Source organism: Grammomys surdaster, unplaced genomic scaffold, assembly GCF_004785775.1.
Source record: "Grammomys surdaster isolate TR1022 unplaced genomic scaffold, NIH_TR_1.0 126028, whole genome shotgun sequence".
Classification (NCBI taxonomy): domain Eukaryota; kingdom Metazoa; phylum Chordata; class Mammalia; order Rodentia; family Muridae; genus Grammomys; species Grammomys surdaster.
This window is the reverse complement of record NW_021620841.1, coordinates 1,819,822-1,834,848: the sequence shown is the minus strand read 5'-3', so window position 1 is coordinate 1,834,848 and position 15,027 is coordinate 1,819,822. Positions and strand designations below refer to the sequence as shown.

Here is a 15,027-nt window from a genome sequence, read left to right as displayed (position 1 = left end):
GAGAGAGAGAGAGAGAGAGAGAGAGAGAGAGAGAGAGAGAGAGAGAGGCAGAGACAGCGAGCAAGCCCACGCATGTGCACGAGAGAGATCATGAAGCATCTTGTGTTGGATAGCTACTTCTGAGCACAAGGCCTGCCCTGGGTTCAGGTTGATATAAACAGTGCCACTCCACTGAAGAAAGCGGATAGTTTTTCCTCTCCCGGTAGCACTGAGTAGAAAATTATTACTTGGCTGTGCCTACCTCTCTTTCTCTGGCTCGAATTCTGTCTGGCTTGATCTAGTCTAAGGTTATTGGCATAATTAATAGTGAGAATCAGGAATGGGTTGTATCTTACGGATTAGGCCTTAAATCCAAGGAAAAAAATGGTTGGTGGCTTCCAAAGGTTTCTTCTACTACAGTACCAGTGGGTTTTTATTTTGAAGATAAGAAACTCTTGTAGCTCTCTGGGTTTGTAACTGGGTGAGATTGACGGTGATTATTTTTCTTCAACAACATATAAAGTACCTTCCAGTACTATGAATTCTGGTCAGTAGGGGCAAAGCTTCTGGTTGAGCACTGGTTCTATTTGTCCATGTTTGATGATAGAGGTATTTAGTATCTTCAGCAACTGGATTTCCCCATCAGGTCGTGGACGATGAGCAGTAGCATTGGTAGTAGCCTTCTCTGGCCCATTCTCCTCTACCTCTCTCCATTGAACCCTCCTATTCTAATTTACTGTTATCTCTTTGTAACATTATATACTAGTTCCATTTTCTTAGAAGATTTCCTTCTCCTTCATGGTTCTTTACCATAAGTCTACCCTCTAGATAGTCTCAATGAAACACACGTTTGATTATTTCATATTTGTCATGACATTACATTAAAATTTTCATCAGTGTCATTCTGAACAAGGATTGCTAAAATCTTCCATTGATGAGACAATTACATGTTCTTTTAAGTAGACATTAAAGCGAAGATAACCATTAAACAATTTTACATTTTTATAGCTACTTAAATATCCCCAATGGTGTATCGATTATATTTTGGAAAACTCAGAATCGTAAAAGAAATAATATAAACCATGATACCCTATGTTTCTATTTCAAACATGTATGACTTTGAACCAGTTATTAGTTTATCTTTCTCAGCCATACTTTGGTCACCTGAGAAATGTCGATAGTCAGATATTAGAAGATAATAGCAGTGTTTGGTCAGTATTGTTCCAAAGTTTAAATGAGAAGTTGTAGCCAAGGGAACCAGCGTGTATGACAGACAGCAAGTATCCAGCAAACAATTGGTCCTTCCTTGACATTTACATGGAAATGTGAAGCATATAATCCTGGAAATATATTCGAGTCAGGTGACAGTACAGTATCGTCAAGATTTTTACAGGTGATGGCAGTGCCATCCAAAGTGCAGTAATGAGAAAGAAAGGCTGTAGTGTAAATAATGGCAGCCAGACAGGTGGAGAGCTGTCTTACCTCATCCTTCCAGCTCTCTTATCCACAGCTTGTGATCCACAGACCAGCAGCGTGGACACCATTGGTGACCATATCAGTGCATGGCATCTCTGCTTTCTCTCACATCCTCCTCCATCAGAGCTATCCTTAACCCGATACCCAGGTGCTATGTGGCTATGAGGAGTGCTCCTGGTACTTAGCTGTTCTTAGGAGGTGCTGATGCTGCATCTGGATGCATCCCACAGAGGAGCAGTACCCAGGCCATCTTTAAAATGCAGAGTTTTCTTCAGCTGTCACCCAGGAGTCTAAAGGCTGTGTTGTAGATTTCCACAAGGGCTTCAGAACAATTCCTTGGATGCTGCCACAGGAGGCTGAAGAGTGATAGAGTACTTGTATTTTGATTTGTTCTTCAAAGGCTGTGTTTATCAAGGGGCAACCTTCTCAGGATGGCAAAGCAGCCTTTTCTGTAGCTTTAGCAGGGATTAAGGGGATAATCTGGGTTCAACCTCTGTGTACTGGGAATTCTACCATAAAGTATATAATGACACACTTCAAGGAACACAATATCTCATCAACATCCATTTCCTTTTTTTTGTTTGTTTGTTTTAATTTTATTTCATTTCAAATATATTTTGTTTTTCAGCCGTGCTATCAAGACTAATCAAGACCTGCTCCCAGAAACGCCCTGGACACACATTTTCTACAATGACTTCTGGGGGACTCTTCTAACTCACAGTGGTAGCCACAAGTCGTACCGGCCACTCTGCACTCTTTCTTTTCGACTGAATCATGCCATTGGAGGGCTGAATCCCTGGAGCTATCACCTCGTCAATGTCCTGTTGCATGCAACTGTCACTGGCCTCTTCACACGCTTCTCCAAGGCCCTCCTTGGGGATGGATACTGGACTTTCATGGCCGGCTTGATGTTTGCTTCACACCCCATCCACACGGAGGCAGTGGCGGGCATCGTGGGACGGGCAGATGTGGGTGCCAGTCTCTTTTTTCTCCTGTCCTTGCTCTGCTACATTAAGCACTGTTCTACAAGAGGCTACTCGGCCAGAACTTGGGGCTGGTTCCTAGGGACAGGATTGTGTGCTGGATGCAGCATGCTGTGGAAGGAGCAAGGAGTGACTGTCCTGGCAGTGTCAGCCGTTTATGACATCTTTGTCTTCCATAGGCTGAAAATGAAGCAGATCCTACCTACTATTTACAAAGTAAGTGGTTGTTATCTCTGGAGCTTTGCATTATTGAGTCATCTATGTGCTTGATCCTTTGCTGCCATTTTGAAAAAGATAGATTTGTTCTTCTTCAAGCAGAATTTAAAATGAGTAGTCCCTTTTTGTCTTCTTTTTAAGTAGAGTGCACATTTTGACCTTTCTCTACCAAACAAGCTTTCCATCTCTGTCTGTTTTATTTCTGAACTCCTTTCTGTGATTCTTAAGGTGACAGGAGAGTAATTTGGCCTTGTGAAGTTGCACGCATCTTGATTGGATTCAGCTCTTTTTTTTTTTAACCTTTTTGCCAACTTCAGTATGATCCAGTATTTGAGTGTGATGCATATTTGTAAAAATAACACAGCTGATGACTCAACTTGATGCTGGCATCTGTGGAGGGGAAACCCTGTGTTATTTGTTAATAGGATTGTTCCTGACTTTTGAAAACATCCCTCTCGGTGGTATTGGGAAGTCAGATGTTTAAACAGTAATTTGTGCCCACCTTTGCTTTGCTGTTCTTGTATAAGAATAGAAGAGGCAAAACAGAGTGGTTATTATAAGTTTTACCTCGAGGGCAATTAAGACCTTGACTTCCAGGCTTAATGTTTGTATTCTCTTAGTGATTTCAAAGGTAATATGGTTCCAAGGTTGTGGAATAATTTCGGGATCACCTTATACTTAAAGAGAATGAGCATTTTTCTGGTAGAGCTTGCGTAAAGAGGCATATAAATACGTGTATCTATCAAGCATTCACTTATCATGAACTATAAATACATTTATTTACTGACATTTCTTCAGCATGCAGGTAATTTACCATTCATTTTAACTATAGGACTTGCAGAGGTATGAGATGGATGTGCTAGTTTATTGTTATACGAAGTGTTAAATCTTGGCTAAATATTAAACACGGTAGAACACAGAGAGTCTTCAGTGTTTTTCAGATTTGTTAGATAAGTTGAACTCATTGTCAATGTTAAGAACTCTACTTTGTATAAATACTTAGCACAGAAAGACAGAAATAGGTTTCATGCCGGTTTACAAATTGATAGAAACTCTTGGGATACCATGCCAAAATTCTCCTAATATCTTTTCATGAGATCCCACACAGCAACTCAGACAACCATTTTCAAAATCAAATATTCTGGCCCAGTTCAGTTCAAAGGTATACGAAGGTATCTGTGTGTTGAAGAGTGACTGTAGAATGATTTTCGTAGTTTTTTGTAATCTAACTGTTTCGTTTTTGAAAGAGCAATAAAACTTTGTACATATAGTGAATGCACTGACATTCAAGCAGTAGTCTCAGATTTGAGCTGAGATGTCTCAGGTGTTGTTTCTTTTCATAGGACAAAATGTATATAGTATATACTTACAACAAAGCTCTAGTGACTGTAGGATAAATTTTGTAGTTTTTGTAATCTAACTGTTATGTTTTTGAAAGAGAAATAAAACTTTGTACATATAGTGAATGCACTGACGTTCAAGCAGTAATCTCAGATTTGAGCTGAGATGTGTCAGGCATTGTTTCTTTGCATAGGACAAAATGTGTATAGTGTATACTTAGAACAACGCTCTAGTGAAATCACAAGGTCCAATATTAATGATGTAACACAGGTGAGTGGTATCAGAAACACCCATTTTTCTCCGTGTATAAATTGGAAATAATTTTTGACTACTGTGCATCCAGAGACTCTTCCCTTCTGCCTAGCCTGTAGCTACCCTCGGGTCAAGGGCCACAGTCTAAGACACTATGTGCAGCCCATAAGGAACAGTTTTAAACAGGGGCAGAGGGACCTTGAGAAACTGCCTGCCCTCCTATCTCTTCACCCAGAACTGTCCTGTGGTTTGATTGTAAAGAAAAAGATTGACTATGCCCTGCTATGGTGTAGAAATGTCAGTTGTTTTAGTCAGGTTCCCACATTTCTTTTAGACATAAGAGGGGACATTTATAAAGTAGATTGAGTGGGGACCTAGCCTGCTTGCACATAGGTAACAGACATACAGCTTGATCTTCATGCAGGTCCCCAACACCTGGAGCTGGGGCTTACTCTGACTCTATTCCCTGCCTGTGGATCCTGTCCCTAACTGGGGTGTTTTGTCTGGCCTCAGTGGGAGTAGCTATACCTAGTCCTGCAGTGACTTGAGATGCAGTGACTCAGAGGAGAAGGGGAGGCAGTTTAGGGGAAGGACCATGTGAGAAGGGAATGGGAGGAGAATGGGGGGGCAGATATAAAGTGAATAAATAAATTAATGTTAAAAAAGGAAGGGAGGGAGGGAGGGAAGGAGGGAGGGAGGGAGGGAGGGAGGGAGGGAGGGAGGAAGGAAGGAAGGAAGGAAGGAAGGAAGGAAGGAAGGAAGGAAGGAAGGAGACAAGGAAAGAGGTGGGATGGGGAAGGAAAGATGGAAGAAGGAAAAGGAAAAAAAAACTAAATAAAATTGACTGATTGAGGTAAGAGTCTTGCTGTATTGGCCAGTCAGGTCTTGAGTTGGCTCAGCGGAGCCTCCATCCCAGCCTCTGGAGCAGCTGGGACTAGAAACTTACTTAACCACACCCAACAAACTGTGGGTTATGGTTGTGGACACTCAGGAAGAAGCTGCCATATTTTTCGTTTTGCCTATATTTGCTTCTCCCAGTTCCCCTTTTTGCTTAAAATTGAATTGTAAGGAAAGCATGGTTGGGAAAAATCTAAAACAATTATTTATTATTACTATTAGTTAAGATTTTAATTTTATTTATGTATGTGTCTATGTGGGTACCCATCCTTTGAGGATGCATTCTAGAGCTGGTGTTACAGGGATAACTGGAACCCAAATTCTGGTCTTCTGATTTAGCAGTAAGTGCCTTTGACCACTGAGCCATCTCCTCAGCCCTGTTCTTATTTATTAGCTGTCATCTTAAAAAAATATACTTAGTAGGCAGAATGTGGTCATTGCTCATTTTGTGCCCTGAAGGAACAATAACCTTCTCACATAGAACTCAAGTATTAAGGCTTAATGAAGTTCCTTTGTGATTTCATCTAAATGTTGTCACTTTAAAGAAAATTCTGCATACAGTTTGATGCTAGAAAACAACATATGGCTTACAATTTCAAATCCCCTTTAATTATTTCAAGGGGCATTACTAATCCCCCCCCCAGTATGATGTCATCAACAATAACAAACCTTATTCTGCAATTCCAAAAGAGCAATTCCTGGTCCTTGTCCTTATGGGGACACAGGTTCTGCAGCTTCAGGACCTCCTGTTGATAGCCTTTGAGGCACTGAGCTTTCTCTTCTGCACAATTTCCATTTCACTAGCTCATTATTTTAGTATTTTAATTCAGGCCTCACTTTTAGGATGCTTGAAGTTCTCTTCAGAGAAATTTTCAGTTGTCATAGCATATTTTCAAGGGCAGGGTTATTTACTATCAAACTCCCCACTTTAAGAATGTTCTAGACAATAATTGGGATGTACATAGAAAATTATTTGTTTTTGAAACAGATTCATCCGAGCTTTCTGTTTTTCTTCTGGCAGCCTCATGTTATGTAGCATCTGCTTAAAAGAACAGAAAAGCCTTTAACAGGGGACTTCCTTAGAGAGTGAGGTCCCTGTGTTTTGGGAGACGACTTTATAGTTTCGATGGTGTAGGGTTCTGGGTGTTTTGAAATGTATACTGTGAAAACACACACACACACACACACACACACACACACACACACACACACACAGCTCCTACCTCAAAGGAATAATAGAGAGTCTATTCTGGAGCCAAATTTGAATGGTAGTGTCCTCTGATCACAGACTCCAAATTCAGTGCTCCAACTTGGAAGCAGTTTCTTGAAGGGTTTACATTGACAAAACAAAGAAATCCATAAATCAAGACACTTTGCTAATAGATTGATGGCGACATCCCAGGTGGGTTACAGCTAGAAAAGAGCCTCCAATGGGCTTCGGATGGTGTCTTCTGACATTCTTAGCTTTTGGGTGGGTGGGAACTAGTGGTCTGGTAATAGATTCCAAAAGGTTTCCCTCTATTAGACAGAGGATGTTAATTCCTATCCAGAGGTGGTCTATTCAGGATGCTAAAGCTAGCCAGTGCTAAGGTAATTAGTGTCTGGACTCCCCACTTTCCAACGATCCACCTCACTGCAGTCTTTTGCTTGATCAGTGTAGGCAGACATGGTTCATTCCAGGACTCCTCCTTGATGATACTTGCCAGGATTGTTGGCAACCATCTCTTCTAGGCCAACCACCAGCAGTGGGAGTGATGGAGGCAGCCTGACCCTTTATCTGTTCACACTATTTTATTTTAGTTGTCTCTGTTTAAGCTCTTTCTGTCATTATTAGCTCTCAAGCCAGTGACCTTGGGATAATGGATTCTTTATATTTACAAGGAAGAAGAGAGATAATTTTATCATAGCTGAGTCTTTTCAGCAGAGCTGAAGGTCACTGTTAATCTCAAAGATGGCAGGAGAAATAACACAGGCCCAGATCATCATGGCCAAATTAATTAAAGCAAACAATTAATTAAAGCAAGCTTTTTGATTTGTGTATATGGGCTGACTCCCGATAAGGTGGAGTTTGAGTGATCGGTGTTGGATGTGAGGAAGACAAGGTTTTGATTGCTCAGGGTAGGGGGTTTCCAAATAGAGTATTTGGTGGGCAAAATGGGTGAGATTACCAGAGCTGAGCATAACAACTTAGTCCTTTATGGTCTCTGGAAACAAAGACATGGTGAGAAGTGGGCATACCATGGTGAGACGTGACAAGGCAGTCATAAATAGGAGTCATAGAAAGTCATTAAAAACAAAGTCATTTAAAACAAAGGTAGGGTTGTACAATGGATAGAAACAGCTTTTTGAAACAAAGACACAGTTGTCATCCTAGAACAGGTAATAGCAGTTAGAGTTGCAGATGGGTCATAGTCCAATCTTTAAGAAACAGAGGGTTAATAGGAAACAGGGCTGGATCTAGTTTCTCTTTACTACAAGATGTTTTTTAAGCCTACAATGGAGGCAGGCTGGTTCTTGGGTCACCCAGAAGATGATGGAGTCACCAGGATTAGAATGTAAAACCTCAAGAGTGTCCAGTGGCCTTCTCACTGTAGCAAAAGGCAGAGGATGCAGTCAGGTGATGGCACAGTAAAGGGGACATGATACAGAATCTTTCCTCAAGAGGAATGAGTGGCCTTGGGCTAGCTCCTTGGTTAGTTTACTTCCCTGGTTGGAGAGGCAGCTTCGGTTCTCTAGAGGAGATGTGACAAGTGTTGAGGTGTTCAGTGTGAGCTGGGATCCCCACTTTTAAAAGGTATCTAATACATCAGCTACAGCAAAATACATATTGGTAGAGATTGTTGATCTCTATCTTATCCTTAAGGCTCCGGCTGTGGTTTGATGGTATGTGATATTAGCCATCCACTCAAGCTGGAGTATGCCGACGAAAGTACACACTTTCAACTAGGGTCTTATGGCTGTGAGCTTTGCAATAGATATGAACTATGCCCATAGATTGTATAAGGTGGCTATGGAAAATTATCACCTTGAGATACATAGATTTCTACGTTGCCAAGAAAAACCTCCTTTGAAGAAAGGGTGACTGAAAAGGGTTACAGCCCTGCCCAATTGTGTGACGTGGAAAGAGAGTGTTGCCATCTACAGAAATCATGGTTTAGAACCATGCAATCAGGTTACAAAAAAAATCCAAAAAATGTAAGTTTTGTAATGTTACATTTGACATATACTTGACTGTCTTGGCAAACATACAGTCCATGAACCATAAGATATGAATGTGAGATCTTTTTTATCCAGAAGAATAATCATTTTTGACATCTTACCAATTAACTCTGCATCAAAGTCATGTGATTTGCCCCATGATACACCTGTCTTTGCCCTATTAAAGCATCAAACATAACTACATGTTCAAGTCTATATTACAAATTAGAGAAATAGTCAAATACTAAAATCTGAAAAGATCTGTCTTTGTGAAGCTTGGGATTGTTTGAACCAGCATGCTTGATGGGTTCTTTTCTGTCCCCCAAACTCAAATATCTCCCAGGTAAATTCAATGTCATATTCTACAACTGTTATTTCTCTGTGAGTTAAATTAATGTAATTTTAAAATTATATACATACTAATTTAAAAGCAAATATTAGGCTTCGGAGAAGGCACAGTTGTTAAAGTACTGAAGGTGTGAGTTCAACCCACAGAATTCCTGCTTATTGAAGCTGGGCATGGTGGCATATACTCCTAGCACAGGCTGGCAGGGATAAGTGAATTCTTGTGGTCACCTAGCCTAGCTCACCGGGCAAGCTCTGGGACAGGGAGAGGTCCTTTCTCACAATCATGTAGAGAACTCCTGAAGAATGACCACTGAGGTTATCTTCTGGCCTCAAGGTGCACATATATGCAGACACAAACATGACGTACAAACTTGCACATATCTTCCTAGTAAGATAGCAGTACTGCTTGAGTCAAAGAGAAATCTTTGAGCTAGCTGAGTTTGGTCAGTTTGATTCCAAACTTATTATGAACAAGATTCTTGATCAATATTATGTATGTGAGTTTTGCAGTTGTGCAAAGCATATATCACATATAAGTGTGTGAGCATTTGGCATATATTAGATATTTAGTGTTTAACAAATACCCAATATTTCTACCTGCCAGGCACTGTTCTTATTGCACTAAAAATGTTAACGCATTTAAATTATTTAACAAATGCTCACTGAAAGAACTAATGGGATTTATGAAATAATATGGTTGAATACTGACAAACTATAATTTATTCAGTAGTTCAAAACAGTTGTCAGAAGTTATTAAATAGAAAACCTCCAGAAATATATAAGAACAAAAATCATTCGTAGTTGTCAGCCATGAGGTTCTATTTTATGAACCTGTTATTTTACCCCTGTCCTCTTGTGCAATATCTGGCACACAGTAGGTACTCAGCTAATTATGGAATTCATATGTAAACCTTACCATTTAAAGCATTTGCTGAGATGGTAAGTTGAACTCGAATTAGGCAATCACTTTTACACAGTGAAGATTGCATTCCTAAGTTGGCAGGTTTGGAATAAGCCATGCATGCCAGGAAAGAATTATTATTATTATTGTTGTTGTTATTATTATTATTATTATATCTTTCACTAACTGGCTATTTTAGCCTTCCTTGTGCTACTGTTGCTTGCTTGGGTGTATGTGGTCAAAAATAAATGGAAAAGGCATTGAAATATGCTTCAACTGACCATGCAAAGAAATACTAGACTTTTATCTGCCCACTATTTTTTTAAAGCCTCCCATAACTCTTAAGAGGTTAATAACCTCACTGTAAACAACCTATTCCTTATCAGCATCAATCCTTCCTTCCTCAGAGCTGTTTCCGGTGATGACTTAACATCTGTGAACTTTTTAAATGTGAAAACATCCTTTGTGTCATCATTAGCTTCCTCCTCACTAAGTTACAGGTGGAAAACATAACGAAGAAGACGTGAAAGGATGCCTGGAGTCAGGCCTTAATGTAGGAACTCTAATAATAGTCTGACTCAGATTGGGAATATGAAACCAATTCATTTGCTTTTTAAAGAATTTCTTAAAACCTGTTGGACTGGCTAGTTTTATGTCAGATTGACACAGGGTAGAGTCATCCAATAGGAGGAAGCTCCAATTGAGAAATCTTCTCCATAAGACAGGGCTATAGGCAATCCTGTAGAGTATTTAACGTTTTCTTATCAGTCCTAGATGGGGAAAGGCCCAGGTCATTGTGGGTGGGGTAATCCCTAGGAAGTTGGACCTGGGAAAGCAGACTGAGCAAGCCGTGATGAACAAGCCAGAAAGCAACATCCCTTCAAAGTCTCTGCATCAGCTCCTGCCCTCCAGTTCCTGTCCTGTTTGAGTTCCTTTCCTGGCTTTCTTCAGTGATAGACTACAATGTAGAAGTTTAAGCTAAATAAACTCTGTTCTCCACAACGTACTTTTTTTTGGTATAGTGCTTCATCAAGGCAATAGAAATCCTAAGACACATGGCTAGTTTTGTTTTGCAATAGTTATTTTGAAAATGAGCATTATCTTTAAATTAAATTTGCGTCTTTATTTCCCAGACATACAATAAAAGGCTAAGCTACTATGTGGGAAAATGGGAAGTACTGAGACTTGAAAACTGAGTCATTTTTAGATACAAGTTTTGTTTTAATGCCAAATAGTATGTGTGTTATAGAGGGAGGCCATGGTGTGTGAAGTTTATCTTTGTCTTAGTTATAGACTAAGCTTCAGGTGTATGTTGAGAATACATCTAATTGACGACCCTCGTTGCCAGGCTTATAATGTTTATTGTGTAAAGAGCCCTAAAGGTGACAGTTTACATTCCATTAAAGAATCTGGGTTCACCACCACCTGATTGCTGTATGTGTTAAGTGTTCTCCTGCATGCCTGACCGTGTCATTTTGTGTATAGAAGAGTACAAACCCAGAGATGCAGAACTTGCAGGCATTTTCACATTGAATCTTCATGTGCTTTTGTTATCTACACTAGGTTGTGATTTTTGTTGTGACCCTCATCTCAGTTGTACTGACTGAAACGGGATGTTGTGGTGGTGCTCTTTGATTTTTCTCCACCATCATGTCTTGGTATGAATCAACATAAAGCACAATACCTGAGTCTAGCCACAGGGCTTCCTAGCTGTTGGGAAGCGGTAGGGCTATTTGTCATGCACTTACAAATGATTTTGGATTGGATCCCAGTCTCCTTGTTGTTGTACTTAATATTCATGACCCATGGTACTCTAAACCTCTAACAGCTGCCAACACTGCTAACCAGAGAATACTACAAATAAAGTCAAGGTTCAGAAACAGTTTACAATTCAGAAAGTCAAAGATTAAGAAGGCATTTCATTTCTGCAGCAGGAGGCTCCTGCTGACCTCACTTAAAATGATTCTGTATTCCAGATGCCATTTAGAGGCAAGTGGAGAGTCATTTCAATTTGGGAGGTGACTACCTTTGCAACCTGCTCTAATGCCTCCGTTAATCCTGGGGACAGAGTATATGCACAGATTACTTATGAAGGAGAATTTCATCTGTCTGCCAGGCAGTATGGTTGGTTGATGAAGATGTGGGAATGCAAAGATGCTCCGAGAGAGTCTGTATTTAAGGACTTTGAAGGGTAGTGTGAATCGGGAAGTAGTGTGTGAAAGTGTAAGCTGAAATTCAGGCTACAAAGTGGTGATGGTGTATGTAAAACATTGGAAGTGCTAAGGTAATATAGAAGAGAAAGTTGCATGCTGACCACAAAAACCAAACCAAACCAAACCAAACCAAACCAAACCAAACCAAACCAAACCAACCAACCAACCAAATAAAAAAAAACCCTCCCAGAAATGAAATACTTGAGCGGACAGACATACATGACTTAGTCAGAAGTCAGCATCTCAGGTTGAAGCAGTGAGCCAGAGAGGAGCGCTCAGTGTGAGCGGTATGCAGAGGGGAAGTCACTAGGTCACTGAGGGAACACTGAGCATTGATTTGGGAGATAGACTGCATGACATTTACACAGGAAAGTGAGTAAGGAGAGAAGTTTAACCCCTCGTGTGTGTGAAGGTATGGGGCATTTTAACACATGTTGCTGTGGTTCCCCATATGTAGGAAGACACTTTATGACTTCCGCATGTGTGTGAACTTTGGTTAATTCAACAGGAGTCTAGGATGGACAACTCCCGTTCTGCCTGTAGGCTGTGTGTTTTGTTTTGTTTTTTCTTCTAAACTCAAGGAAGGGTTTCTTTCCGATGAGACCGAGAATTAGACTCAGGAGTTGAGGTTGGCATGTATTCTACGAGTGTCCCATAATAGCATATAGCTCATTCTTCAACATTATGAAAGCATTTATTTTCTGACCACTGCTATTAGTTTACTTTTCACTGAGAAGTATCTGGCATATTGTTCTACCCTACTAATGAGAAAAACAGTGTGTCCTTAAGGGCTTTCTCCTAGGTCTCTTCTTCCAGCCTTGCCAAACCATGTTCAGATATGCTTATAAATGACCATGAGGCACAAAAATCCGTCTTTGTTTTGGACTCTTTCAAACAGGAAGACAGAATAAAAAAAAATCCAAAACATTAAAAGCATCCTTTTTGCATTACAGAGTAAATACTCCATCAGCACTGAATTTCAACCAGTTAAGTCTGCAGCGAAAAATGACACCCAAATTGGATCTTGTGATGAATAAATAATGAATCTCATTGAAATCCTCTTTGCTGCTCTCCTCACACTCTATCTGGGATGCATATTACATCATTCAGCTCAGTTTTCGATGACCTGTCGCCTCAGAGGGATCAAACTGACTGACAGGGGTATCATGATGATCAGGTTACTCATACTCAGGACTGTCACTTTCAAAGAAAAGGATATGCTCTTCCAAAACTTGAAACCCATTGTCCCAGTAAATGCCTGGAACAGTAAAAATGCTAATTTAATGTTGATTTCTCAAGTAGAATTTGAGCTATGGAGAGCCAGAGTCATGAATATATTAGAGAGTCCTTAAAACGTATGATGGGAAGGAGCTGATAAAACCATTATATCAAATGTATTAATAGATAGATTCGGTATGGAATGTGACACAAATGGATTGTGTTATAGCTTTATTTTTTCTTTAGGTATTCTGGTTTTGTCCCTGTTCATCAGGGTATCCTTTCTGAAGAAAGGATAATGAGAAATCAAATGGGAACAACAGCAATGTGTAATGCCAATGCGTGTGCCCGTGTGGTGGCTAGAAGGTCAACCTGCCCTTGCTCTCCATGTGTCTTTGCAATGTTGCAGAGTGCCCAGATGGCTCCCGTATGCTCTGCTGGTCCGGTTATAACTCTTGCATCAAGTAAAATAGCATGAATTCGGAATTTAATTCGTGTTTCTTCAGTAATTATAGCCTTGATTAGTGAAGTCAGTGTTTCCGTTCCAAAGGACATCTCCCCGCCCCTCCTCTGCTTGTTTATTCATTTCATGTCAGGACGATAAGGTGCAGTGATTGTCATGATCACCTTTGATATAATAATTTGTGACACCTATGTTTTGTTACATGGTTTCATTTACATAATTCTCCAAAAAATCAAGGAGAATATAAAGAAAACAAAGGACATTAAAAAAAAATAATAATAATAACGACTGAGTTGGTTTTCAGTAAGAGAAGAAACAGAAAAACAGCCAACAATCTCTTTAATTTGTGGCTACCCAGAATGCACAGAGCAGGTACAGATACACGGAAACTTTTGCTACATGCAGTATCAATTCTGAAAATTCTATGTCTGTTTGGCTGCTGTAGTGCATGACTGTATGTAATTCTAACTCTTGGAAGAATCACTGAAAGTTTGAAGCCAGCTTGGGCTACATAGACAGACATTGTCTCAGAAAGCCCCCAAAGGAAAGCAAACACAAAACACCCAAAAGAAACTTTTGTCTTCTTAAGAAGTAAAAACATGAAATGCTATATTTCCATGAATTTGAAATTGCTGAATCTGTTAGTATTACCACCCAAGTTCTTTGAGAGCAATTTGGCTTTTACTGTATAGCTGCCTGGACATATGTCCATTGCATAATATATGTGTTAGGAAGGTATGTGTTGGGTTGTGCATTCCAAGAGAAGAAACTGCGTGAATAAAAACATCCTAATGTAGTCAGCTTACATCCAGCTTATGTATGAATGCTTTGGGTTCATTTCCATACGTTCTATGAAATGAAAAGCTCCAAATTATTTGGAACATTTACTTTTCCTACTTTGAAGAGACAGGCAAAAATATCCCAGTTTACTTGTTTGTTGTGTGTAATTTCTTTTTGTGACACAATGTGGTCAATCTTTAGTCCTGTTTTGTAACGGTGTGTAAACTTTATGAGGTTGGGTCTGATTGTGGAAGGAGAGACACAGTGGGGAAAACCTTTGAGGGTAACCAGGCTCCTGATTCTGTTTAGAATTTTGTATTGGTTGAATGAGATAAGATCTCATATAGCTTAGCTCACCTCCAACACCCTAATGTCAGTGAAGCTGACTTGAACTCCTAATCCTCAGGCCCCTCCCTACTTCCTGAGTTTGAGATGTCACTGCCCAGCTCTGTCCTGCTATAATGCAACCTTCCTTTCTTACAGAGCCAGACTGCCATGCCTTTCCCCTGAAAGGCCTAGTCTCAGTCGCTGTTTTATTGCTGTGAAGACACATCAAGGCCAAGGCAGCTCTTATAAAAGAAAGCATTTAGTTTGGGGTTTGCTTATGGTTTCCAAAGGTTAGTCCATTATCATCATGGCAGGGAGCACGGCAGCATGCAGACAGGCTTGGCCCTGGAGAAGTAGCTGAGAGCTACATGCAGCAGGCAGAGAGAAGGGGAGAGGTGGGTAGGGAGAGAAGAAGAGGGAGAGGGAGAGAAGAAG

At 40.2% G+C, this 15,027-nt stretch overlaps 2 protein-coding genes across 2 annotated transcripts in view; both read left to right on the top strand.

The window, feature by feature from the left end:
• Nucleotides 1-15,027, top strand: part of Tmtc2 (transmembrane and tetratricopeptide repeat containing 2) — a 385,985-nt gene that overhangs the window by 158,432 nt on the left and 212,526 nt on the right. The window contains exon 2 of the mRNA XM_028754557.1: nt 2,084-2,654. Coding sequence (XP_028610390.1) covers nt 2,084-2,654 — 571 coding nt within the window. The remainder of the gene's footprint in view (nt 1-2,083; nt 2,655-15,027) is intronic.
• Nucleotides 7,678-15,027, top strand: part of LOC114610088 (protein transport protein Sec61 subunit gamma-like) — a 12,988-nt gene continuing 5,638 nt past the window's right edge. Inside the window, exon 1 of the mRNA XM_028754556.1 lies at nt 7,678-7,772. Within this exon, the coding sequence (XP_028610389.1) occupies nt 7,678-7,772 (95 nt within the window). The remainder of the gene's footprint in view (nt 7,773-15,027) is intronic.